Below are 23,792 nucleotides of genomic sequence, written 5' to 3'. Positions count from 1 at the left end.
CCCCAGCCACCCATTGAGCAGAAGGACCCCCCAGCCCCCAGTGCCTGGGTCTGCTCTGAATTTTCAGATCTATTGATGGGCTTCTTTCTTTTTTAAAAAATATTTAAAAAATTTATTTTGGATAAAAAAAAAAATTGAAAGAGGAGAGAGTGATGGAGATAGAGAGAGAGACACCTGCAGCCCTGCTTCACCACTCGTGAAACTTCCCCCCTGCAGGTAGGAGACCAGGGGTTCAAGCCTGGGTCCTTGCACACTGTAATGTGTGTGCTCAACCAGGTGCACCACCACTCAGCCCTTATTATTTTGTTTGTTTATTCATTTATATTGCCACCAGGGGTATTACTGGGACTCGGTACTGACACAGGACACAACAAATCTACCTACTCCCAGTGGCCATTTTTACTTTCCCCCACCTTCCTATTTTTATTAGATATGACAGGGAGAAATTGAGAGGGAAATGGAGAGAGGGAGTGAAACAGACACCCGTAGACCTGTTTGACCACTTGTGAAGCTTCCCCCTCAGGTGGCGGGGGGGGGGGGGCCTCAAACCCACGTCTTTCCACATGGAGATACGTGTGCATCACTGAGTGCAGCCCTGCCCACCCCCACCCCTCCGACCCCATACCCACGGGTTGTGGGAGGGGAGCCACTCACCTTGTCTGGCTTTCAGCTCTTGCACCTGAAGAGCAACAAATACCTGACGGTGAACAAGCGGCTGCCGGCGCTGCTGGAGAAGAATGCCATGCGGGTGACGCTGGATGAGGCCGGCAACGAGGGCTCCTGGTTCTACATCCAGCCCTTCTACAAGCTGCGCTCCATCGGGGACAGCGTGAGTGCTCAGGGAGCCCAGTGGCACCCGTGTGAACGAGAGCAAGCCCGTGACTCCGGCAGGCTGGGAAGGGGCGGGGGAAGAGGAGCCCATGGCACGCAGGTGGGCTTGGTATGGTGCTCAGCCGGGGGAGAGAGCATCCTGTCCTCAGAGATCGGCTTCCAGGCAGTAGCTCTGGGAGGTGACCCTTCCGTCCTGGAACCCAGGGCGACGGTGCTTGAACTCCTCTCCACTAAGCTCAGTCTTTCCACTTTTCTCTTTTTTGGGAGCCGGCTTCCAGGCTTTCTGGTGGGAACCCTGGATCGAGTGAATTACCTCAAACACTATCAGCAGTGAGAGAGGGGTCTGGAGGTGGCCAGTGCTGGTGTAAGTCCCATGATGGGGATTTCACCAAGTATCGAGCACCAGCACCTCTCCCTCGGTCTATTTATTTATTTACTTTGTTAGTGATTTGATGTTGATTTACAAACGTACATCTACGAGCCATTCCCACCACCAGAGTTGTAGGCCCCCATCCCCTCCCCTGGAAGCTACAGTAGTTCTCCCAAGGTTGCAGATATGGGTGAACTCTTATTTCTACAACTATTTGTCTATACATATGTATATTCCCCCTTTTTAATTTTTTTTTTTTTTTACTATCTGTACTTCTTTGATAGAGACAGCCAGAAATTGAGAGGGAGGTACAGAGGGAGAGAGACAGAGAGACATTTGCCACACTGCTTCACCACTCGCAAAGCTCTCCCCCTGCAGGTGGGGGCCAGGGGCTTGAACCTGGGTCCTTGTACATTGTAATAATGTGCGCTCAACCAGGTGCACCACCACATGCCCCCCGCCCCTTTAAAAGTGCCATATTCTCTTCTTTTCCAAGTCACACCTATACATATTACTACTTCCAAATGATCCTTCCTTTTCCCTCTTCTCTCTCTGGGTCCTGATGGAATTGGAGTTCATAGCCCTCTGGTCATCTTCCCCTAACATTTCTCCCCCTCTGGGAGTATAGACCAAAATTCTTTATGGGGAGCAGAAGGTGGAAAGTCTGGCTTCTGTAATTGCTTCTCCACTGAACATGGGTGTTGGCAGGGGATTTCTGTCTTTCCCTAGTGGGGCAGGACTCTGGGGAGGGGAGGTGCCAGGACACATTGGTGAGGTCATCTGCCCAGGGTTAGGATGGAATCAGTAGCATCTGCAACTTGGTGTCTGAGGCTGCAGATGTCTTATTGTAGTTGGTGGGTTTTGTTAAGGTCTATAGTTGTAGTTATTTGTTGTTTTTTTTGGGGGGGGGATTTGATTTGTTCCCTGTTACTCTATGGCCACGCCTCCAGGAAGTCTCCCTCTGTCTTTTTATGGAGCATGTGAGTCTACATCAGAACAGCTATGTCAAGTACAAACATCTTGAGAGAACATAGTTCAGTGCTCTCTCTCCTAGTATGTAAAACACTCTCTACCAGACTTGTTGTCTCTAATTTGAGTGATTATATTAGATTATATGGTTACTCTGCAACTCCCAACCTAACCCTGAGGAGGGGTAGTTCAGGGATATCAGATAAAACCTCTTTCCCTGCAGGGCCTTTTGACCTGTGACCTTTGACTTATGACCTTTTGATCTGTGTTTGCCTGATGTTAGTCAAACCTCCCTGGAGGCTGAAGACAGGACTAGCATGAGAAGATAAAGAATTTCTGACACACCTTGTCAGGCTTTTTATATGGTTCTAACACATAGCCCATGATAGTTAGAGAAATGGGAGTCAGCATAATGGGGAGTCAGCATAATGGTTATACAAAAAGACCTTCATGCCTGAGGCTCTAAAGTCCCAGGTTCAATCCCCTACTACCACCATAAGCCAGAGCTGAGCAGTGTTCTGGTCTCAGTCTCTCTCTCTCTCTCCCTCTCTCTCTGTGTCTCTCATTTAAATAAATAAATAAAATATTTTTAAAAAGTAGAGATGTGGGTCAGCAGAAAAAACAACATTGTAAGCACATATCCATAAGTAACAGGCATTATGGATCACAGGGTCCCCAACATCCTAGCAGGAATTTAGGGCCTCAGTCGGCTTCCTTTGTTTGGGTGTCCATCCTGGTGTTGTGTCCAGGGCCTCCTCTGGGGTCTGGGTGCTTATCCTTCCTTAGATCGTCCCCCAGGCTCTTAGAGCCGTGTTGTCCAGATGGAGCAGACTTTGCACTCTGCATCCTGAGAGCTGTTTCTGTGTGTCGAGAGGCTGGGCCACTGTGGAGACTGGTGTGAAGCCAGCTGGGCGTCTCAGGAGAACGTGACTCCATCCAGTGGCCACACATTCCTGCTGGACTTCTGAAAAGTCCTGAGACAGCCTGTGACATCGGTGACATTCTGGCAACCACAACAGCTCTTGTCTGTTGGAGGTCCTGGGGTGGGTGGGACCCTGCCTTTGTAGGTCATTCTGGGAAAAGCAGCGTTTGCCCCTACATTGGCAAGGCAGTTGGAAGAGAGGGTAGAAGAGGAGGAGGTGTGAGAGGGGAGTGGCTTTGGGTGGGGGGTTTCCTTATGTTCTCTCTTGCCAAGGAACCCTAGGCTGCTCACCCCACTTCTTGGCCCCACGTGGCCTGAGTGGTGCCCCTTGTGGGTGGTCCCCAGGAAGGAAAGGCCCTGAAACGCCTTTTAGCGTGACCCAGAGTCCCCGGGCCCCTCGGTGCCGTTGCAGGGCCTTACGTGGGCACATGCCTCCTGGGGAAGCTGCTGGAAGCGTCAGCTGTGTTTCTGACCTTGCTAAGCCTCTCACACAGCCATTTCTTCTGCAGAAATGTGCCTAGCCCCCCACCCCCACCTCCTATGTGTGAAATCTTAGAAGATGCTCAGCTTGCTGTAGCCGGAGGGAGGATGCTGCTTTTCCTCAGCATTGCCATTTCAGTTTACAAACACCTGGCCCCTGAAATGGATGTGAGTTTCTGTGCAAGGAGATTCCAGTGTCACTTGCGGCGGCGGCACACAGAAAAAGGAGGTTTGGAGCAGAAAGGGAACACAGTCCTTTATTTGCACTGGCACCTCAGAGTTGGGTGAGAGAGCAGCAGTTTGAGACACGTGGAGGTAGCAAAACTGGCTGCCTGGCGCAGCAACCTTCCCTGCGTCTGATCAGTGAAGTGAAAGGCAGGCAAGAGAGTGAGGGGTGAAGAAGGGCTTTTATGGGAATAGCTCTTGTGAGAATGGGAAGGGGGAGGAGTAACCATAGCACTCCAGGGTAGGATAACAACTCTCGCGGGAATGGGAAGGACGAGGAGTAACCAAAGCACTCCAACTATCAGGGAATTGAGGGCACAACATGGCGGAACAGGCACTCCAAGAATGTCCCAACTCTTGAGGGAATTAGCAATAGCCTGAGGGGACAACATGGCAGATGTGACTGCATCTGCACAATTTCCCAGCATTCCAGTCTGTATAGCTTGCCCCACACACCCATGCTGGAATGTTCTCTCTTGGCTGGCATGGGTCAACATGGATCCCTGGTGGAGAAGTCAACATACAGAGCCTCGGAGGCACTGGGATTCTCGTGTCTTCTCTTGGAGACATCTCTCCTGTCACTCATGCTCAGAGAGGCCTTAGTGTGGGGATCGAGTGCTGGCACCTGGTTGAGCATACATGTCACCATGCACAGGGACCTGGGTTCAAGTCCCCTGGTTCCCACCTGCAGAGGGAAGCTTCATGAGCTGCAGGTGTATCTTCATGGTCTGCCTGTGTGTGTGTGTGTGTGTGTGTGTGTGTGTGTGTGTGTGTCTGTCTGTCTGTCTGTCTGTCTATCTATCTATCTATCTATCTTTCCTTCCCCTCTTTTTCCCTCTGTCTCTACCACAATAACTAAATACGTAAAATAGAAAAGAGAGACCTTAGTCGAGGATTTGCCCTGCTGCAGGAGTGGACAGCTTGCTTTGATTCTAGGCAAGTGTCCTTCCTCCTCTCCCCGCTCCTGTCAGTCAGCACGGGACACAGCACTCTTGCACACCCCTGCTCTGCTCACTTGGGCTGAGTGGGCAGGGTGATGGTGACTCGGCTGTCCTTGCAGGGCCCTGCTTCTCAAGACTGCTGCCACCCATCCCAGACCCTTGGGGCCAGCCTGGTGAAGGCCACACACCTGCCCTGGGTGGTCTGACTCTGTGAGGGTGGGTCTTGTCTGTTTAGATGGGCAGATTGGGTGCCGCATAGTCAGACCTGTGCGCACACCTGCATCCCTGGGCACTGTACGTGCGTGTCATCTGGGAAATCTCTTTCTCTCTGGAGCCTGTGCTCAGAAAAGCTGCGGCTGCTGTGGCTGCAGGAACTGAGCATCTGGCTTCCTTCACGGTGAGGACACCAGGCCTCCTGCACCTGCTTCTGCCTCTGCTGGCCTGTGCTCAGCTCCCATTTCAGGAGGCCTCCGGGGAGTCCGCCAGATGAAGCCTGGGCCCCATGTGCACTGGAGTTTCCTGGACTCCACTCCTGCCTGGGGCAGACTGTCATATTTTATTTTGCTCTTATGTCTCTCACACCCACTGACCTGAATTCTTGTCATCCTATTTTTCATTTTAGTTTTTATTTTTTGGACAGAGACAGAAACTGGGGTAGGGGAGTAGAGATAGAAGGAGAGAGAGAGAGAGTACAGACAGACCCCTGCAGAACTGCTTCACCATTTGTGAAGCTTCCCTTTGAAGGTGGGGACAGGGGGTTTGAACCTGGGTCTTTACACGGTATAACCTGTGTACTCAACCAGGTACGCCACTGCCTACCCCCTTGAGTTAATTTCAAATAGAGATGAGGAAGAGGTTGGAGGGCTTGGGGGGCAAGGTAGAGCGGGGACACTTATTTCTGGAACTGTCACATAGCTGTGTGGCACCCCCTCCCCCCCATGTCAGTGTCTTGAACCCAAGTCCTTGTGTTTGGCCAAGTGTATGCTCTGTTGGGTGTGCTAGCTCTTCCTCCTCCTCTTTTCTCCTGTTCTTCTTCCTCCTCTTTCTCCTTCTCCTCTTCCTTGTTCCATTCTTCTTCCTCTTCTACTTTATCCTCCTTCTTCTCCTTTTCTCCCTCCTCCTACTCCTCCTCTTCTCTCACCTCCTCTTCCTTCCTTTCCTCTTCTAAAGTTCTTTAAATTTCCCCGAGAGACATAGCCGAACACTGCTCAGCTTAGGCGGCATGCTTGGTGCAGGGCCTGCAACACTCTGAGCCCTGCCCACTGAGCCGTCTGCCAGAGCGGGCCAGGCTTGTCGCTTTTCCTGCCCCCTCCCTGTGTCTCTCTGCAGTGCTGCCTGCTTCTGTGACAAACCCACGTCTCCACCACCCTGCCCACTCTGTGACAAGCCCCCTCTTCTGTCCACTCTGCTGTCCTTCCCAGCTGTAACAAGTCCAGCTCTCCTGTCCCCTTGCTCCTATTCTTCTGTCCTCCCTGAAGGTGACAACCCCCCGTGCTTTCTCTCACAGGTGGTCATTGGGGACAAGGTGGTCCTGAACCCCGTTAACGCCGGCCAGCCCCTGCACGCCAGCAGCCACCAGCTGGTGGACAACCCAGGCTGCAATGAGGTAAGGCTCCGGGAGTGGGCACTGTGTTGGGACAGACCTCACTCAGGTGACATTTCCCTCAATGGGACCCAGCCTGGGGCAGAGCTGTGGTGGTGAGTCAGTCTCTCCCTCTCTCTCTCTCTCTCTCTCTCTCTCTCTGCATGTGCCTGTGGGTGGTGGGGGTGGGGGGGAGAGATCCCAGGGGCTCAGGGTGCTAAGATCCCAGGAAGGGGGAGTTTTATCTATTAAGTCAGACCCGTTACATGACTTTTTTTTTTCTGGTTAGATGGATTCCTACTTTTGCATTTGTCTCTCTGAATTATTAGCCTCTTTAGTAGACTTCTTCAGGAGGCTGTATGTAGCAGCATGTGTATGATACCACTAGGAGAGAGGAGAGACACCACAGCACATGGATCCACCATTCTGAGTGCTTTCCATGGTGCTGAGGTAGGAGAGACTCCACAGGCCTTCCCCACCACCCACAGGGGCTTAACGGGTGCTGTCTATGATGCTGAAACAGGAGCAAACCCACAGCACTGCCCCACCACCCATGGGGCTCCTTGGGTGCTGTGCATGGTGCTGAGAGAGGAGAGACCCCACAGTCCTGCTCCATCCTCCATGGGACTCCCTGGGTGCTGTGCATGGTGCTGAGAGAGGAGAGACCCCACAGCCCTGCTCACCCTCCATGGGGCTCCCTGGGTGCTGTGCATGGTGCTGATAGAGGAGAGACCCCACAGCCCTGCCCACCCTCCATGGGGCTCCCTGGGTGCTGTGCATGGTGCTGAGAGAGGAGAGACCCCGCAGCCCTGCCCACCCTCCATGGGGCTCCCTGGGTGATGTCCATGGTTCCGAGAGAGGAGAGATCCCCCCCACTGCCCTGCCCCACCCTCCATGGGGCTCCCTGGGTGCTGTCCATGGTGCTGAGAGAGGAGAGAAACCACCACAGCTCTGCTTCACCATCCATGGGCCTACCTGGATGCTGTGCCTGGTACTCCCATGTGGTGTTGGGGCTGGAACACAGGCTCTTGTGCATTAGTGGGTTACCCCTTTGAATTCTGGTTTGTGCTTTTAACTGTGGGCTCTTGCTCTCTCTGAGTACCCCAGAGAAGGACACCTGCTCCCGGTGGGGTATCACTTTCCAAAGCCCAGAGAGAGGCTATGTGGGCCCTGTAGTTTCAGGGGACTGTGGGGGATCCCACCACTGCTGCCTCCTTGGGGGACCCCAGAAGGGTGGGTTCTGACCCTGCACTCATCCTCAGGTGAACTCCGTCAACTGCACTACCAGCTGGAAGATCGTCCTGTTCATGAAGTGGAGCGACAACAAAGATGACATTCTCAAGGGGGTGAGTGACACCTACCTCCCGGGGGGTGGGAGCGAGAGGGGGCGTGAGGGCACCCTGCCCCTCCTCACGTGTGTGTGCCCATGTGTGTGGCTGGCAGGGCGACGTGGTGCGGCTGTTCCATGCAGAGCAGGAGAAGTTCCTCACGTGTGATGAGCACCGCAAGAAGCAGCACGTCTTCCTGAGGACCACGGGCCGCCAGTCAGCCACGTCTGCCACCAGCTCCAAGGCTCTCTGGGAGGTGGAGGTAAGGGTGTGTGGCATGGACCCTGGGTATGGGGAGCTGACACCCCTCCTCAGATGTTTCTTCCCTTGATTCCCAATCAGTAATAGCTCTGTGGTTTTAGAGAAAGGGAAGTCTCAGATTCCTGGGTGCTGTGCATGGTGCTGAGAGAGGAGAGACCCCACAGCCCTGCCCACCCTCCATGGGCTCCCTGGGTGCTGTGCATGGTGCTGAGAGAGGAGAGACCCCACAGCCCTGTCCCACCATCCATGGGGCTCCCTGGGTGCTGTGCATGGTGCTGAGAGAGGAGAGACCCCACAGCCCTGTCCCACCATCCATGGGGCTCCCTGGGTGCTGTGCATGGTGCTGAGAGAGGAGAGACCCCCACAGCCTTGCCCACCCTTCATGGGGCTCCCTGGGTCCTGTGCATGGTGCTGAGAGAGGAGAGACCCCACAACCCTGCCCACCCTTCATGGGCCTCCCTGGATGCTGTGCATGGTGCTGAGAGAGGAGAGACCCCACAGCCCTGCCCACCCTCCATGGGGCTCCCTGGGTGCTGTGCATGGTGCTGAGAGATGAGAGACCCCCACAGCCCTGCCCCACCCTCCATGGGGCTCCCTGGGTGCTGTCCATGGTGCTGAGAGAGGAGAGACCCCCACATCCCTGTCTACCTTCCATGGAGCTTCCTGGGTGCTGTGTAGGGTTCTTCTGTGAATGTCTGAGGGTGGAGCCCAGGGCCTCGTGTATGCTAGCCCATGTGCTATATCCACTGAGCCACCTCCTGGACTCAGAGCCACTGCTTCTTACAACCCCCCTCCTCCCAGGCTGTGGTTACCACTAAGCATCCTGTGCAGCTCGGTTGTGTGTCTGCTTCTGTTCCCTTCCTGTAGAGACTGTTGGGTTCTGTCTTGTCCAACAGTGATGCTCCCTGTGCCCTGTTGGGTCCTTGGAAGCTGTGGTCTGAGTGCCTGACAGGGTCACTTCCCATCGGCTGTGGGGGAGCCCAGTGTCCCGAGGCCCCACTTGGGGCGTCTCCTCTCCTAGCTGGGGCCATCAGGAATGTCGACTTGCTCCCCCTGTGTAGAGTCCTTGCAGGTGGTAAAGTGTGCGCCCTGCTGAGTGCACTGTCTCTGGGCCCTCGGATTCCACCTCTCAGCATGAGCTTCCTGGTGACTAGGGCAGAGACCCTGATGGCCACTGAGCAGTGTCTTGACGCCTCCCGTCCCCACATGGACTCAATTTTTTCTTGGGGGAAACGTGGCTCCAGTGTGTGATGGCATGTGGGAGCCCACATGGGGAAGCGTGATGGCCATAGGTCATGGGGTCAGTGCCCATGTCTGTTGAGCTCTGGCTTCTCTGTTCAGGCTGGGAGCCACCCTGGGAGCTTGGATCTGCCTTATTCCTCCTTGTTTTTAAATGATTCCATGCTGTTCACTGCGTCACAGGGTTCCGACGTATAGTGCCACATCTATCAACTCTCCATGTGCTCCACTGGCCTCCTCAGCATCTTCACACCAGAGACAACCCCTCCCCCACATTCCCCCCCCAGCTCTCCCCTCTCTCCCTTCTGTGAAACCACCGGCTTTTTCACAGAGAGCCCACAAGCCAGTTCGCATATTATTGGCACTCTGGCAAGTTTGGTGATGTTGTTTGTAGTCTGCATCTGAGCAAAACCTCTTGGAAGCTGCCTTTTATCTCCTGATTTGGCATTGTCACCTCCAGTGCCATCCCTTTGTTCCCCAAAGGTGTGACACTGTCTTTTTCAGGGCAGCCTAGTATTCTGTAGAGTATTTCTCCTCTGGTTTGTCTACGCTGTGGGCTGCCTCTGTGTTGGCTGCTGTAAACAGTGGTGCTGAGGACTCAGTGGCAGGTATCCTGTTAGAACCGGGTTTCGTGCCCCTCAGGCCCTCGCTGAAGGGTTCGTGGCAGGTGGTGAGGAGGCTGGTTCACCTGGGGTATTTGGACAGCCTGTGTACTGGTCCTCAGGAGCTGAGTCTTCCCTCTACTGGGTCTGGCCCCCTCCCTCACTGATTGTCCCCCTGCTGACCGTCTCCCCCCCCCCCCCCCCGCAGGTGGTGCAGCACGACCCGTGCCGGGGAGGCGCCGGCTACTGGAACAGTCTGTTCCGCTTCAAGCACCTGGCCACGGGACACTACCTGGCGGCCGAGGTAAGTCAGCCTGGGCTCCTGGGGCCCAGGGCCTGGTCCACTCCCCCTGGCGGCGTGGCCTAAGGCCTGGGTTGCGCCCTGCCTCCCCTCCCTGCACACAGGCCGCCCAGGGCATTCTGCCGGGCTTCTGGGGTGAGGTGGGAGGTGATGAGAGAGGAAGGAGGTGTGTGAAGGCACATGTTGTGACAGGTTGGAGGTGAGTAACACAGGGAGATAAGTGAAGCAGGCAGGTGAGAGTTGGGGGGTGGGTAAAGGCAAGAGGTGAGTGAAGGCAGGTGATGAGAAACAGGAGGTTAGGAGAGGCAGGTGGTGGTGAGAGGCAGGAGGTGAGTCTGCAGGACAGCTTCTCCAGCCCCCTCTTGCCTCCCCTTTCCCTCGCCTCCTCTCACGCCTGCTCCTCAGAGCCATGGGGGCTGAGGAGGGACACGGGCACACAGATGCCTTTTGTTCCCAGGTGGCTCTTCCTTCCAGCAGATGCTCAGAGAGAAGGGCTGGGTGGTGGCGCTCCCGGTAGAGTGCACACGTTCAAGCCCCGGCCCCCAGTGTGTGTGTGTGTTGCGGGGGGGTGTTTCATGAGTGGTGAAGCAGGGCTGCAGGTCTCTCTCTCTCTCTTTTATCTACTACACCCCTCTCAATTTTCGCTGTTTCTTTTTTTTTTAAGCATTTTATTTATTTACTATTGTATAGAGATAGAGAAACTAAGCATGGAGGGGAGAGATAGAGAGGGAGAGAGATGGAGAGACACCTGCAGTCCTGCTTCACCACTTGTAAAGCTTTCCCCCTGCAGGTGGGGACCAGGAGCTTGAACCTGAGCCCTTGGGCACTGTAATGTGTGTGTCTAACCAGGGGCGCCACCGCCTGGCCCCAATTTTGCTGTTTCTGTCAACAAAAGATAAAAAGAACAAAAACAAGAAAGAAGCAAACACAAAAAGCAAACAAAGACACACTCACAAAAATGCCGGTTGGGAGCAATAGATTCATGGTGCAGATAGCAAGCCCCAGTGCTGACCCTGGTGGCAGTAAAAACAAAAAATCAGAGAGAAGAGACACCACAGCACTGCTCTCCACCTGCACCCCATACTCGGTAAGGTATGTGTCCCCCCCCATGTGAGCTATCTCTCAGCCCCGTGAATCTTGCCTCTCAGAGTCAAGGCTGGACTGGAGTGGGTGGGCTGCCCAAGCTGGCCTGTGTAGACCCATGGAAGGTCAGACAGCAGAGTGTGGGGAAAGATTTGAGTCCTGAAGACACTAGATGCTGCATGTGTCTTGTCTTTAAAAGACATTTTTAAAGTGTCTTGGGGCCAGAGACACAGCTCACTGGGAAGGGCGCCCGCCTTGCCGTGCACATGGCCCAGGTTGGAGCCCAGGCACCCTGTGGGAGTGCCGTCACGCTGGAGGAAGCTCCAGCCTCGCTCTTCCTTACCCTCTGTCTCTGTCCCGAGTGGTGGAGTCACACAGGTGTGGAGCCCAGACTGCACAAAATGATATTGTTGATTTCACGCTGGCTAGTGCCGAGACTTGAGGACTGTGGCCTTCCCCTCCCCCTGTTGCTGTCACATGGGGGACCGCCCGCCCGCACCCCCAGCCCTCGACCACTAGCCCCTGTGGCATCTGAGCTCTGGTCCTGTGGTCCGTTAGTCTCCTTCTCTACAAGGCCACCTGGTTGTCCGCTCCCCTCGCCTGGGTGCTGCTGTTCACACAGTTGATTTCAGAGGGAACGTGAGGGTCTGGGTGGTGAGGGCACATGGCACATGGCTCAGACACCACCCCCACCCCCGCCCCATATACACACCCGTGGCTGCATCTGTCTGTCCTCACATGGCTATAGCTCAGGCCAAAGTCCATGGTGTGAGTGTCCAGAGCTTCCACAGAAAACCAGCTGGCTGTCCAGTTGTGTTCCCCTGTCTACACTGGCTTGCCTACACTGGTGTGCCTTGGCGGCTGGACCCGTGGTGTGACGTAGCGTGACGTGGCATGTTGTGTTGTGTTGTGGCGTGGCATGCTGGTGTGGCGACCCCGTCCTGCTTAATCCCTGCGGTTTTTCCCATCAGGTAGACCCTGACTTTGAGGAAGAATGCCTGGAGTACCAGCCCCCAGTAAGTACGGCTGCTGTCCTCTGTCCCTTGGAGGACGGGGACCCTTGGTGCTGCCAGGGGTCGTGCTGCGTGTGGGGGTGACGTTGGCGTCACTCAGTGAGTTGGGCTCACTGGCCTGAGATGGACCGGGCAGAGAACAGTCTCCATATTGCCCCAGACTTCTGTCGGCAGCTCTGGGGACTCCTTTTGTCCCCCATGTCCACAGGGCAGGTGGCCTGAGGAGTTGGGGTGCAGACTTACGCTGGCCCCGTCTCTGGAAGCCTGACACCAGCAGACATAGGGGGTGTCATGTCCCCGTGACAAGTGATGAGGACAGAAGCTGTGTCCCTTAGGCCAATGGGCCTCTGAGGGGCACTGTGACCTGAGGTAAAGATGGAGCCCCAGGCTGCCTCAGTCCTGTGGCTGTGAGGTCACTCCTGCCTGCAGTTAACGTGGATGACTCCAGTGTCATTTCCTTCAGGGGTGGTGGCTGTGGTGACCTTGTCTGTGGTATTTGGTGGTGGCCTTCAGGGTGTGTCAGGGTCGAAGAAAGATGCCCCTGGCTCTAGGTGGAGCCGGCAGAGCCCCTGTTCCTGTGGGCAGTGCTGTGATATGATGTCTCCAGCAGCAGGGACTACTGGCCTGGCCCATGTGGGAAGAATCTAGAGTATCCCCTTAGATTCTGGATGATGGGGCTTGTACTGCATCTCCCTGTGACTGTGGGCACCGGGCCCCTGCCCTTCCCCTCTTCCCAGCTGCCCTCACTTGGCCCCTAGTCCAAGCTCGCTCTGGCCAGTGGCCTGTGAGAACCCCCGTCTCCATTGTGCGGTGTCACTCTCACCCGTTCTGAGGTGACTGTGGGCCGGCGGGGCTGAGGATGCTTCTGTGACAGTGCGGCTGGCCTTCCATGGTAGGAGGTGGCCAGAGTGACCACATGCTGGACATTCAGGCTTGAGCCAGGACCACCCCCTGGCTGTGTGATGCTGGGCCAGCTCCTTGCTCTTTCTGAGCCCAGGACAAAATGTGTGTGTGTCTGTGTGGGGGGGTGTGTGTCTGGGTGTGTGTTTCTGTGTGTGTGTCTGTCTGTCTGTCTGTCTGGTGTGGGCGTTTTGGGGAGGGGCCCCCCAGAAGCCCCACGGTGGCACTGCTGTTTTGTTCCCTGTGGTGTGGGAGCTCCGTAGCAAGGCCTTGTTCTAGGGGGCATGTGTCCCCACAGCTCTGTCCCCTCTGGTGTGGTGGCGTCTGCTGGTGCCCTGGGCCAGCTATCTTGCTGTTTTCTGCGTGCTCAGAGCTCTGGGGGAGCCTCATCCCTGGAAATGGGGGCAAGCTCCTTCTGGGTCCATGTCCCCTGCCTCGGCTTCCCTGGGCTCACAGCCATCCCTGCTGGAGACCTTGGGCAGTGACTCTGCTGGGGACACTGTGTGGGTGTAAGGTCTGTGGCTCCTGCAAGCAAGTCTCTCAGGACCCTCAGCTTGGGAACTCTGCCTGGTGTTGGCTGAGGGGGCGCCAGGAAGAGGAGACTGCTGACTGTGCCCCTCCCTCTGTGCTGGACTGCAGTGCAGCTCTCTGCCACCAGGTGGCAGACTTCACTGGCTTCTGAGTCCTGGCCAGTCTGAGCCCTGGCTCAGCAGGCAAGAGCCCCACCTTTGTGTCTCAAATGAGGGGTCAGTGGTGCTGCAGGTTGGGGTTCTGGAATGCAGGGCGGGACTGAGTCCTTGGGGACTGTGGTTGTGGGTAGTCCACTCGGCAGCTAGGAGGCTGGTGAGGGGTCCACCCAGGAGACCTCTGTCCTCTGCTGTGGTCTCCTTGGGAGAGAGACTGGACAGCCTAAAGTGCTTACTGTTGCTAGTAGTATTTTAAATATTTATTTCAATTTAATAAGAGAGAGAGTGTGAGACCAGAGCTCTGTTCAGCTCTGGTTGATGGTAGTGCTGGGGATTGAATCTGGGACCTCATAGTCTCAGGCAGGAGAGTCTTTCGCAGAACCATGATGCAGTCTCCCCAGTTGTTGTTGTTGTTATTATTATTATTATTTTTTTAAGTTATCTGCATATGGGCCGGAGAGAGAGCTCTCTGGATATGGTGTGCTTTGTTATGTGTGTAGTCCAGATCTAAGCCCCAGCACCACATGGGAGCGCTGTGGCAGTGAAGGAAGCTCTGGTAGTCTGAGGTGTCTCTTTCTCTCTCTCTCTCTCTCTCTCTTTCTCTCTCTTTCTCTCTCTGGAGGGGAGCATAGCCTGGGGGGAGGAGGGGTGAGATCTCACATGCCTGAGTCCCTGACTCAACCTCATTTCACAAAAAAGATTAATCTTATTAATTTAAATCTCGTGAGAACATTTCTTTTTTTCTTTTTTAAACATCTTGTTTATTGACACCAGAGATAGAGAGAGAGAATCAGAACATCACTCAGGCCTATATAATCCCCATACAGTATTGTTTATTTATCTTAGCAGAGCCCTGCTCAGATCTAGATTATGGTGGTACTGGGGATTAAACCTGGGAGCTCGGAGCCTAGGGCATAAAAGTCTGTTTGCAGAACCATTATGCTGTCCCCGCTCTCCAGTATCTTACCTCAATGGCAGGAATCTGTGTCACCCTGGGGCGGGGAGTCACTCCCTAGAGCACCCTTATCTCTGTTTTGTGTGTGCATGTTTTGTTTTTTGTCACTAGTTTTATCACTGGGGTTCAGTGCCAGCACTACCAAGACAACTTTCCTGGTGGCCATTTTACCTCCCTTGCTTCTATTATACTTGATAGGACAGAGAGAAATTGAGGGGAGGGGCAGGGGAGGTGGAGAGAGAAAAAAAGACACCTGCAGATCTTAACTACTCGTGAAGCTTCTCCCCTGCAGGTGGGGAGCAGGGGCTTGAATGTAGGTCCTTGAACATGGTATTATGTGTGTGCCTGACAGATTGCACCAACACCCGGCCCCTCCTGCTCTGTTTTCTTTACCAGTCTCATTACTGCAAAGCCAGGAGGGCCTTTTAAGATCACAGGGGGCTAAATGAAATAGAACTGTTGAGTGTTTCACATGGACAAGAGAGAAACAGAAAGAGAGAAACAGGGACTGAGAAGCCAGAGCTCCACCCCACGCGTGTATGTGTGTGGGGGTATCTCCACAGTCACCCTGGAGCTGCCATCAGTGTCATCATGGGCAGTGCCAGTGGGTCATTGTCACTGTCACGCCAGGTGGAGGCTGTCGTCAGGGTGAGGCTCTCGGAGAGGCCGTGCCATTGGGACCTGCCCGTGTGACTTCACTCTGGGGACCACAGGGACTGAGGCTGGTTGTCCCCCACAGGTGGACCCCGACCAGGACGCGGCCCGAGGGCGTCTGCGCGGAGCCCAGGAGAAGATGGTCTACTCACTGGTCTCTGTGCCTGAGGGCAGTGACATCTCCTCCATCTTTGAGCTGGACCCCACCACGCTGCGCGGCGGAGACAGCCTGGTGCCCAGGTGCTGCCCTGCCTGCCGGTGGTCCAGGAAGACCAGTAGGGGGAGCACACAAGAGGATGGGGGCTGGGGGGGCAGGGGGACACAGGAGGACAGGGGACACAGAAGGACAGGGGACACAGGCTGTCTCTGCTGCACAGCCTTGTGCATCATAACATGTGCTTAACCAGGTGCGCCACCGCCCGGCCCCTTTGAGCCCTTTCTCCCAGCATCCCTCGTCTCTTGCCCGTCCTGTTCAGAAGGTCAGACGGTCACACCCTCCCATCCCCCTGTGGTGTCCTGCACACTCTCTCTTCCAGGCGGGTCCTGCCTTTACTTTGCTTCACTGGCTGGGAGAGAATATCTGTGCCCACTGTCCCATCTGGCAGAGAGCAGTGACAGATACTCAGTCCCCTCCGCGTTCTGAATGTGCGTGTGACCAGTGTGACGAGAGGCCACTCTGCTGGCCCTTCCGTGTGGGGAGCAGCTGCTCCAGCTGGTGTCTGGGAAGCCCCTGCCTTCCTTCCCTCACATCCCCTCGGTCCTTCCCCACAGGAACTCATACGTGCGGCTGAGGCACTTGTGCACCAACACCTGGGTGCACAGCACCAACATTCCCATTGACAAGGAGGAGGAGAAGCCGGTGATGCTCAAGGTAAGGCCGGCTGGCTGCTCCCACAGGAGGGCGGGAGGGGTTCACCTTAGGGTGAGACTGCCGGCTTTTTTCCCCGTGAGGTCAGCTACCAGCTGGGCTGTGACTGATGCCAGAATTATCTCCAGGGCCCCTGGTGAAGCCCCCAGGGTGCTGTGAACTGGCCCTGCCATCCAGGGCAGAGCCTGTTAACAGGCTGGTTCTGAGGGGGCTGCATGCCCTTTGAGGCACTCAGATGCCAGCAGAACCTTCTTCCCCAAAGCTGTGCTGTTTCCTCCTATCAGAATGCATGTCTGTGCCAGAACATCGTCCCAGCCCATCATTTCTCTCCCGGAAACCCCTATTCCTCCCCCACCACCACCCCCAGCCTTGAGCAGCTGCCAGAACACTCAGATGGTTTTGACCAGAGCCCTGGCTCATGGTAGAAGCACTGTGCTATCTGTCCCCAGCTCTCAGTTTTCTAAATCACATCTTAGGGTGGTAGACAGGAGAGACTGAGAGAGGAGAGACCCCACAGCCCTGCCCACCCCCAATGGAGCTCCCTGGGTGCTGTGCATGGTGCTGAAAGAGAGAGGAGAGACCCCACACACACACACACACACACACACACACACACACACACCCCTGTTTCACCATCCATGGGGCTCCCTGGCTGCTATTACAATGTTCCCATGTGTTGTGAGGGTTCGTACCTTCCAGGGCTTCTCAGTGTAAGGTGTGCACTCTACCCACTGAGCTAGCTAGTGCTCTCTTCTTTTTCTCTCTCTCTCTCTCCTTCTCTTTTCCTCCTTTCCTCCCTTTTCACCTCCTTTGGTGGAGCTCCCCCCAGTGCTGTAGCCCCTCCCATGTGGGGCTGGGTTGCAAGCCCATGCTTCACGCCTGTGATGGCAGTGTTAAAGCTGGCTGGGTGGAGGGCTCCAGCTCCCAGCAGCACCTGCTCCCACTCCTGGGAGACCTGGTCCCTATCTCCTGTCATGGTGCCCGTGGGGTTCACCCCAGGCTCGGGAGGTCACCTGTGAGCCCTCTGCCTTGCAGATCGGCACGTCACCTGTGAAGGAGGACAAGGAGGCCTTTGCCATCGTGCCTGTGTCCCCCGCGGAGGTGAGGGACCTCGACTTTGCCAATGACGCCAGCAAAGTGCTGGGCTCCATCGCCGGCAAGCTGGAGAAGGGCACCATCACTCAGAACGAGAGGAGGTGAGTGGGTGGGGCCGGGACCTGGGATGGACGGCCTGACACAGGGACCTGGGGACACACAGCCTGACACAGGGACCTAGGATGGACCCTAGTCCTGACATGGGGACCTGGGGATACATAGTCCTGACACAGGGACCTAGGATAGACCCCAGACCCAACACAGGGACCCCAAGGTGGACCCCAGACCCAACACAGTGATCCCAAGATGGACCCTAGACCCGACACAGGGACACTAAGATGGACCTCAGACCTGACACAGGGACCCAGGACAGAGCCCTGGGCAGTGTGCCTCTGCCTTCAATGGACCCTCCACAGGGACCCCCAAGTTCCCCTCTCTGCTCTGGACAGGGCTTGGCAGGGCTTCGTATTGTGGGGGCTCCAGCTTGTGGGTTTCCAGAATTCACCCCCCAGCCTGCACTGTCTTGACTGGTTCTTATTGCTGACAGTGCTGGGAAAGGTATCTTCCCATCTCTGTACAGACGTGGACCTGCCCCCACCCCAGAGCAGTTCCCATACCAGACACCCCTCTCCCCAGCCCCTGCTTTCCCCGGCATCACAGGGTCTGAGAGTCAGCTTGGGCTTTGTGATTATTTTAGCAAATGTGTTTCTGTCCTCTCTACTCCACACGTGGGGGAAGCCACCTGTCTGGTTGTGTTTCTCCTGACTCCCGTCACTGAGTGCCATCACCTTCAGCTCCTTCCGTTCTGTCCTTTGAGAGGTGCAGCATCTCTTTTTCACAAAAAAAAGCTGCATTGTTTTCCCTGGGGTGTCTATGCCACAGGTCCTATATCTGGCTGATGGGGCATTTAGGCCGACTCCTTGCACTCTCTATTCTGAAAGTCTCTGAGGTTGTCAAACTCTGTCTGTGTCACCCCGGCCTCCTCCACAGACACCTGCTATAATAGATGAAAGGGATCCGTGATGCTGGGAGGGAAAGTTGGGTGCCCACCCTGCTGAGCCTCAGGTCAGACGGGGTCTGTCCAGGTGGTGCTGGGCGAGGGTGCCCTGTGGGTGCCACCGTATGCTCTGTGCGGGACTCCCCGGGACCGTGTTCCCCTGTGAGCACTGAGCCCGGGAGGAGTGGTGCCCCCCCCCCCCGCGCGCCCTGTCCTGAGCCCCCCCTCCACCTGTTGTCTCTGGCAGGTCTGTCACCAAGCTGCTGGAGGACCTTGTGTACTTCGTCACGGGCGGCACCAACTCCGGCCAGGACGTGCTAGAGGTGGTGCTCTCCAAACCCAACCGAGAGCGCCAGAAGCTCATGCGCGAGCAGAACATCCTCAAACAGGTGAGCAGTGTGGGGGGTCCCTCAGGGAAGGAGGAAGAGTGCCTGCTGGGTCGCCACACTTCTGGGGGTGTGGACACATCAGGGTGTCCACCAGCCCCCTGACCCGTATTCCACCAGAGATGGCCAGCCCCCATGTCCCCCTAGAGATGGCCAGTCTCCTTTATGTGTTTCCACTACCCCTCATTGTGCCTTTACCAGCCCTCACTGCCCCCACCCCTCACTGTGCCCACACTGCCCCCCACTGCCCCTCACTGCCCCTACTGCCCCTCTACTTCCCTCACTGTCCCCTCACTGCCCCTCCACTTCCCTCACTGTCCCCTCACTGCCCCTCCACTTCCCTCACTGTCCCCTCACTGCCCCTCCACTTCCCTCACTGTCCCCTCACTGCCCCTCCACTTCCCTCACTGTCCCCACACTGCCCCTCCACTTCCCTCACTGTCCCCTCACTGCCCTTCCACTTCCCTCACTGTCCCCTCACTGCCCCTCCACTTCCCTCACTGTCCCCACACTGTCCCTCCACTTCCCTCACTGTCCCCTCACTGCCCCTCCACTTCCCTCACTGTCCCCTCCATTTCCCTCACTGTCCCCTCCACTTCCCTCACTGCCCCAACACTGTCCCCTCACTGCCCCTCCACTTCCCTCACTGTCCTCACACTGTCCCCTCCACTTCTCTCACTGTCCCCTCCACTTCCCTCACTGCCCCAACACTGTCCCCTCACTGCCCCTCCACTTCCCTCACTGTCCCCTCACTGCCCCTCCACTTCCCTCACTGTCCCCTCACTGTCCCCTCCACTTCCCTCACTGTCCCCTCACTGCCCCTCCACTTCCCTCACTGTCCCCACACTGCCCCTCCACTTCCCTCACTGTCCCCTCCACTTCCCTCACTGTCCCCACACTGCCCCTCCACTTCCCTCACTGTCCCCTCACTGTCCCCTCCACTTCCCTCACTGTCCCCTCACTGCCCCTCCACTTCCCTCACTATCCCCTCACTGCCCCTTCACTTCCCTCACTGTCCCCTCACTGTCCCCTCCACTTCCCTCACTGTCCCCTCACTGCCCCTCCACTTCCCTCACTGTCCCCACACTGTCCCTCCACTTCCCTCACTGTCCCCTCACTGCCCCTCCACTTCCCTCACTGTCCCCTCACTATCCCCTCCACTTCCCTCACTGTCCCCTCCACTTCCCTCACTGTCCCCTCCACTTCCCTCACTGCCCCAACACTGTCCCCTCACTGCCCCTCCACTTCCCTCACTGCCCCTCCACTTCCCTCACTGTCCCCACTGCCCCTCCACTTCCCTCACTGTCCCCACTGTCCCTCCACTTCCCTCACTCTCCCCACACTGTCCCCACATTGCCTCTCCACTTCCCTCACTGTCCCCTCACTGCCCCTCCACTTCCCTCACTGCCCCTCCACTTCCCTCACTGCCCCTCCACTTCCCTCACTGTCCCCTCCACTTCCTTCACTGTCCCCACTGCCCCTCCACTTCCCTCACTGTCCCCATACTGTCCCCTCACTGCCCCTCCACTTCCCTCACTGTCCCCACTGCCCCTCCACTTCCCTCACTGCCCCTCATTCTCATTGCCCCTCACTGTACCTCACTGCTCTCACTGCCCTTCACTATTCCTTCACTGCCCCTCACTGCCTCTCACTATGCCATCACTGTCCCCACAGTCCCCACATGCTCCACCCCCCACTGTCCTGATGCCCTCAGGGCAGCCTCTCTCCTCTTGCCGCACTACTGGGCTGCCTGGTCCAGCCTTGCTGGGAGCCATGGCGGAGTCCCTGTGTGCAGACCCACAGGCTCCTCCCTCTGCTCTGTCCCTGCTCAGTGGGCCTGTCTTTCTGCCCCTGGAAGATGGATGCCTCTAGCCTAGGGTACATGGTGGGGCTGTCTGAGAATCCTGTCAGGAGTGCCGGGAGTGAGTCAGCCCACAGCTCAGTGTTTCCCAAGGTCCTTCAAACGGCCTTAGTCTTTGGGCTGAGTCACTGATGTCTGGGGGCCAGGGATCTGACAGATGGACTGGGAGGGTGGTCTCAGGCCCACCACCAGGCTCTCACGTGCAGTGAGGACAGGTGGCACTCACTTTTTAAAGCATTTTTTATAAATCTTTTTCTTTTAAACTTATTTATTGGTGAGAGGCAGAGAGAAATCGAGAGAGAAAGGGGAGATAGAGAGGGAGAGAGGCAGAGAGACACATGCAGCCCTGCTTTGCTGCTTGTGAAGCTTCCCCCTGCGGGTGGGGACTGGTGGCTAGAACCCGGGTCCTTGCGCACTGTAACATGTGCACTCAACCAGATCCACCACCATCCTCCAATTATGTTCATTTCACCAGCTTGTCGCCTCTGCATCCATTCATTATGCCTCCATGGATGTAGATTCTCAGCTTGTGGGTTTTATTTTATTTGAGAGAGAGAGAGGCAGGCAGGCAGACACACACACACACGTACTCAGCTCTGGCTGATGGTGGTGCTGGGGATTGAATCTAAGATCTCAGAGCCTCAGGCAGGAGCGTCTTTTTGCAGACCCTTTATACTGTCTCCCCAGCCCCCTAGGTTTTGATTTAAAGACGTGAAAATATCCCTTTCACTGAACATTGAGAGGCCTAACTTCAAAACTGTTGTGTCTAGGAAATGGGAAAGCCCAAGGAGTTGGAGAGAGGAAGATTTGCCAGTTGGTGTAACAGCCAAATGCCTGTCTACCTCTCTCATGATGATGATGATGATGATGATGATAATGATAATTTTCTTAACAGAGCCCTGCTCAGCTCTGGCTGATGGTGGTGCTGGGGATTGAACCTGGGACCTCAGGGTCTCAGGCAGGAGAGTCTTTTGCAGAACCATAATGTTGTCTCCCCAGTCCTGGCCTCATCTTTTTTTCTTGCAGAGTAGTACTCCACCAAATATATACCCCTTCACACCTTTCTCCAGCCCTCTGTCTCTGGGCACTTGGGCTGCCTCCCTGTCTGGGTCACTGTACAGAAGCAGGTGTGAGCTGTCCTGGGGTGGCAGATGCCAGACTCGGGGGGGTGGGGGGAGGTGACAAGTGACAGACATGCAGACGGGGCTGTGTGCTCCAGCCCCCCGTGAATTAGAGTCCAGGGTCCAAGGGGCCGTGGGCCTGCAGTGCACAGCTCCCCACGGGGGCTAGGGGATGGTGCCATGTGCTCTGTGGCCTGCAGATCTTCAAGCTGCTGCAGGCACCCTTCACGGACTGTGGGGACGGCCCCATGCTGCGGCTGGAGGAGCTGGGAGACCAGCGGCACGCCCCCTTCCGCCACATCTGCCGCCTCTGCTACCGCGTGCTGCGCCACTCTCAGCAGGACTACCGGAAGAACCAGGTGGATTCCAGCCCTGGCGCCACCTGGGAGTGGCACAGATGTACTGGGGGAGCTCTCTGAGAGGGGGAGTGGTTCTCTCTCTCTGTCTCTCTCTGTCTCTTTCTCTCTCTCTGAATTTGAGGGGCTGGGTGGTGGCTTACCTGCTTGAGTACTCATGTTACCACATACAAGGACCCAAGTTCAACTCCCTGATCCCTTCCTGCAGAAGAAAAGCTTCATGAGCACACCTCTCTCTCTCTCTCTCTCTCTCTCGCTCTCGCTCTAGCTCTATCTCTCTCTTGCTCTCCCTCCCTTTCTCTCTTCCTCCCTCCCTCCATCTCCCTCGCTATTACTCTTCCCTCTCAATTTCACTCTCTCCTATCAAATCAAATGAAGTTTAAAAAAATATTTAGGGATGGTGGCACACTTGGTTGACCTCATGTGCAAGGCCCCGGGTTCGAGCCCTCAGTCCCACCTGCAGTGGGAAAGCTTTGTTAGTGGTTAAGTAGTATTGCAAGCCTCTCTCTCTCTCTCTCTCTCCCCCCCTCCCTCCAACCCTCCCTCCCTCTTTATCACTCCCTTCCCTCTTGATTTCTGGTTGTCTATATCCAATAACTAAATAAAGATTAGGAAAAAAAAAACTTGAGAAAGCAGATGGCCTGAATAATGCACTTGGTAGAGACCCTGACATTCCACTAAAAATATATATATATATTAAAGGTAGAAAATTAGGGGCCAGGCAGTGGCATATCTGGTTGGGCAAACATGCTTCAGTGCACAAGGACCCAGCTTTGAGCCCTTGGCCCCCACCTGCAGGGGAAGCTTCAGGGTCATTAGAGCAGGTCATCAGGTGTCTCTCTGTCTCTTTCCTCCTCTTTCTTCCCATCCTTCTCAATGTCTCTCTGTTCTCTCCAACAAAAAAGGGTAAAAATGGATTTTTTGTGTGTGCAAGTCTGAGTGAAAGAATTATTTCAGAGCCCTCAAGGCTGCCTGCAAATTTCCTTTCTGTAGAGTCATTCAGTGAGAATTTTATTTTACTTTATTTGTTTATTCGTTTATTTATTTTTTTTTTACCAGAGCACTGCTCAGCTCTGGCTTATGGTGGTGCAGGGGATTGAACCTGAGACTTTGGAGTCTCAGACATGAGAGTCTCTTTGTATAACCATTAATGCTGTCTACACCTGTCCCTGAGAATCTTCTTGTTCACACTGTGTCATGTTTAGTGTGTGTGTGTGTGTGTGTGTGTGTGTGTCTTGTGACTGGGGCCTCCACTGTTTCTGACAGCCTTTTCTTTTATTTCTTTCTTTATTATTATTTTTAATAGAGATGAGAGACAGGGTAGAACGATAGAAAGAAAGACACTTGCAGAACTACTTCACCACTTGTGAAGTTTTCCCCCTTCAGGTGGGGGTCCAGGGGCTTGAACCCGGGTTCCTGAGAACCATAACATATATGCCCAACTGGGTGCACCACCACCCAGCCCCTAGAGTATGAGTTTTTAAAAAATATTTCATTTAGTTAGTTATTAGAAAGAAATTGAGAAAGGGTGGGGCAGACAGAGAGGGAGAGGCACACCTGAAGCCTGGCTCTACCACTTGTGAAGCTTTCCTGCAGGTGGGGGGCAGGGGCTTGAACCCGGGTCTTTGAGGAGTGGCTCCTGAATGTGGCCACTGGATACACGCTCTCTGGGGTGGCTGCCTCGCAGGGACGCCCTCATCAGGGCTCCCCGACCCGTGTGGGGAGGCCCAAGGGAGGGAGGGATGTCCTCATACGGGCTGTGTGAT

General features: G+C 55.5%; 1 protein-coding gene across 1 annotated transcript in view; it reads left to right on the top strand.

Annotated features, from left to right (window-relative positions):
• The window catches only part of ITPR1 (inositol 1,4,5-trisphosphate receptor type 1), a 405,769-nt gene that overhangs the window by 271,270 nt on the left and 110,707 nt on the right, over window positions 1-23,792 (top strand). The window contains exons 7-17 of the mRNA XM_060180789.1: window positions 671-829; window positions 6,246-6,344; window positions 7,583-7,666; window positions 7,764-7,910; window positions 9,959-10,054; window positions 12,106-12,150; window positions 15,428-15,582; window positions 16,114-16,213; window positions 17,246-17,406; window positions 18,550-18,691; window positions 21,871-22,029. Of these exons, the coding sequence (XP_060036772.1) occupies window positions 671-829; window positions 6,246-6,344; window positions 7,583-7,666; window positions 7,764-7,910; window positions 9,959-10,054; window positions 12,106-12,150; window positions 15,428-15,582; window positions 16,114-16,213; window positions 17,246-17,406; window positions 18,550-18,691; window positions 21,871-22,029 (1,347 nt within the window). The remainder of the gene's footprint in view (window positions 1-670; window positions 830-6,245; window positions 6,345-7,582; window positions 7,667-7,763; window positions 7,911-9,958; window positions 10,055-12,105; window positions 12,151-15,427; window positions 15,583-16,113; window positions 16,214-17,245; window positions 17,407-18,549; window positions 18,692-21,870; window positions 22,030-23,792) is intronic.

This window comes from Erinaceus europaeus, chromosome 21 (genome assembly GCF_950295315.1).
Source record: "Erinaceus europaeus chromosome 21, mEriEur2.1, whole genome shotgun sequence".
Lineage (NCBI taxonomy): Eukaryota > Metazoa > Chordata > Mammalia > Eulipotyphla > Erinaceidae > Erinaceus > Erinaceus europaeus.
This window is presented reverse-complemented; position numbering and strand designations above follow the sequence as displayed.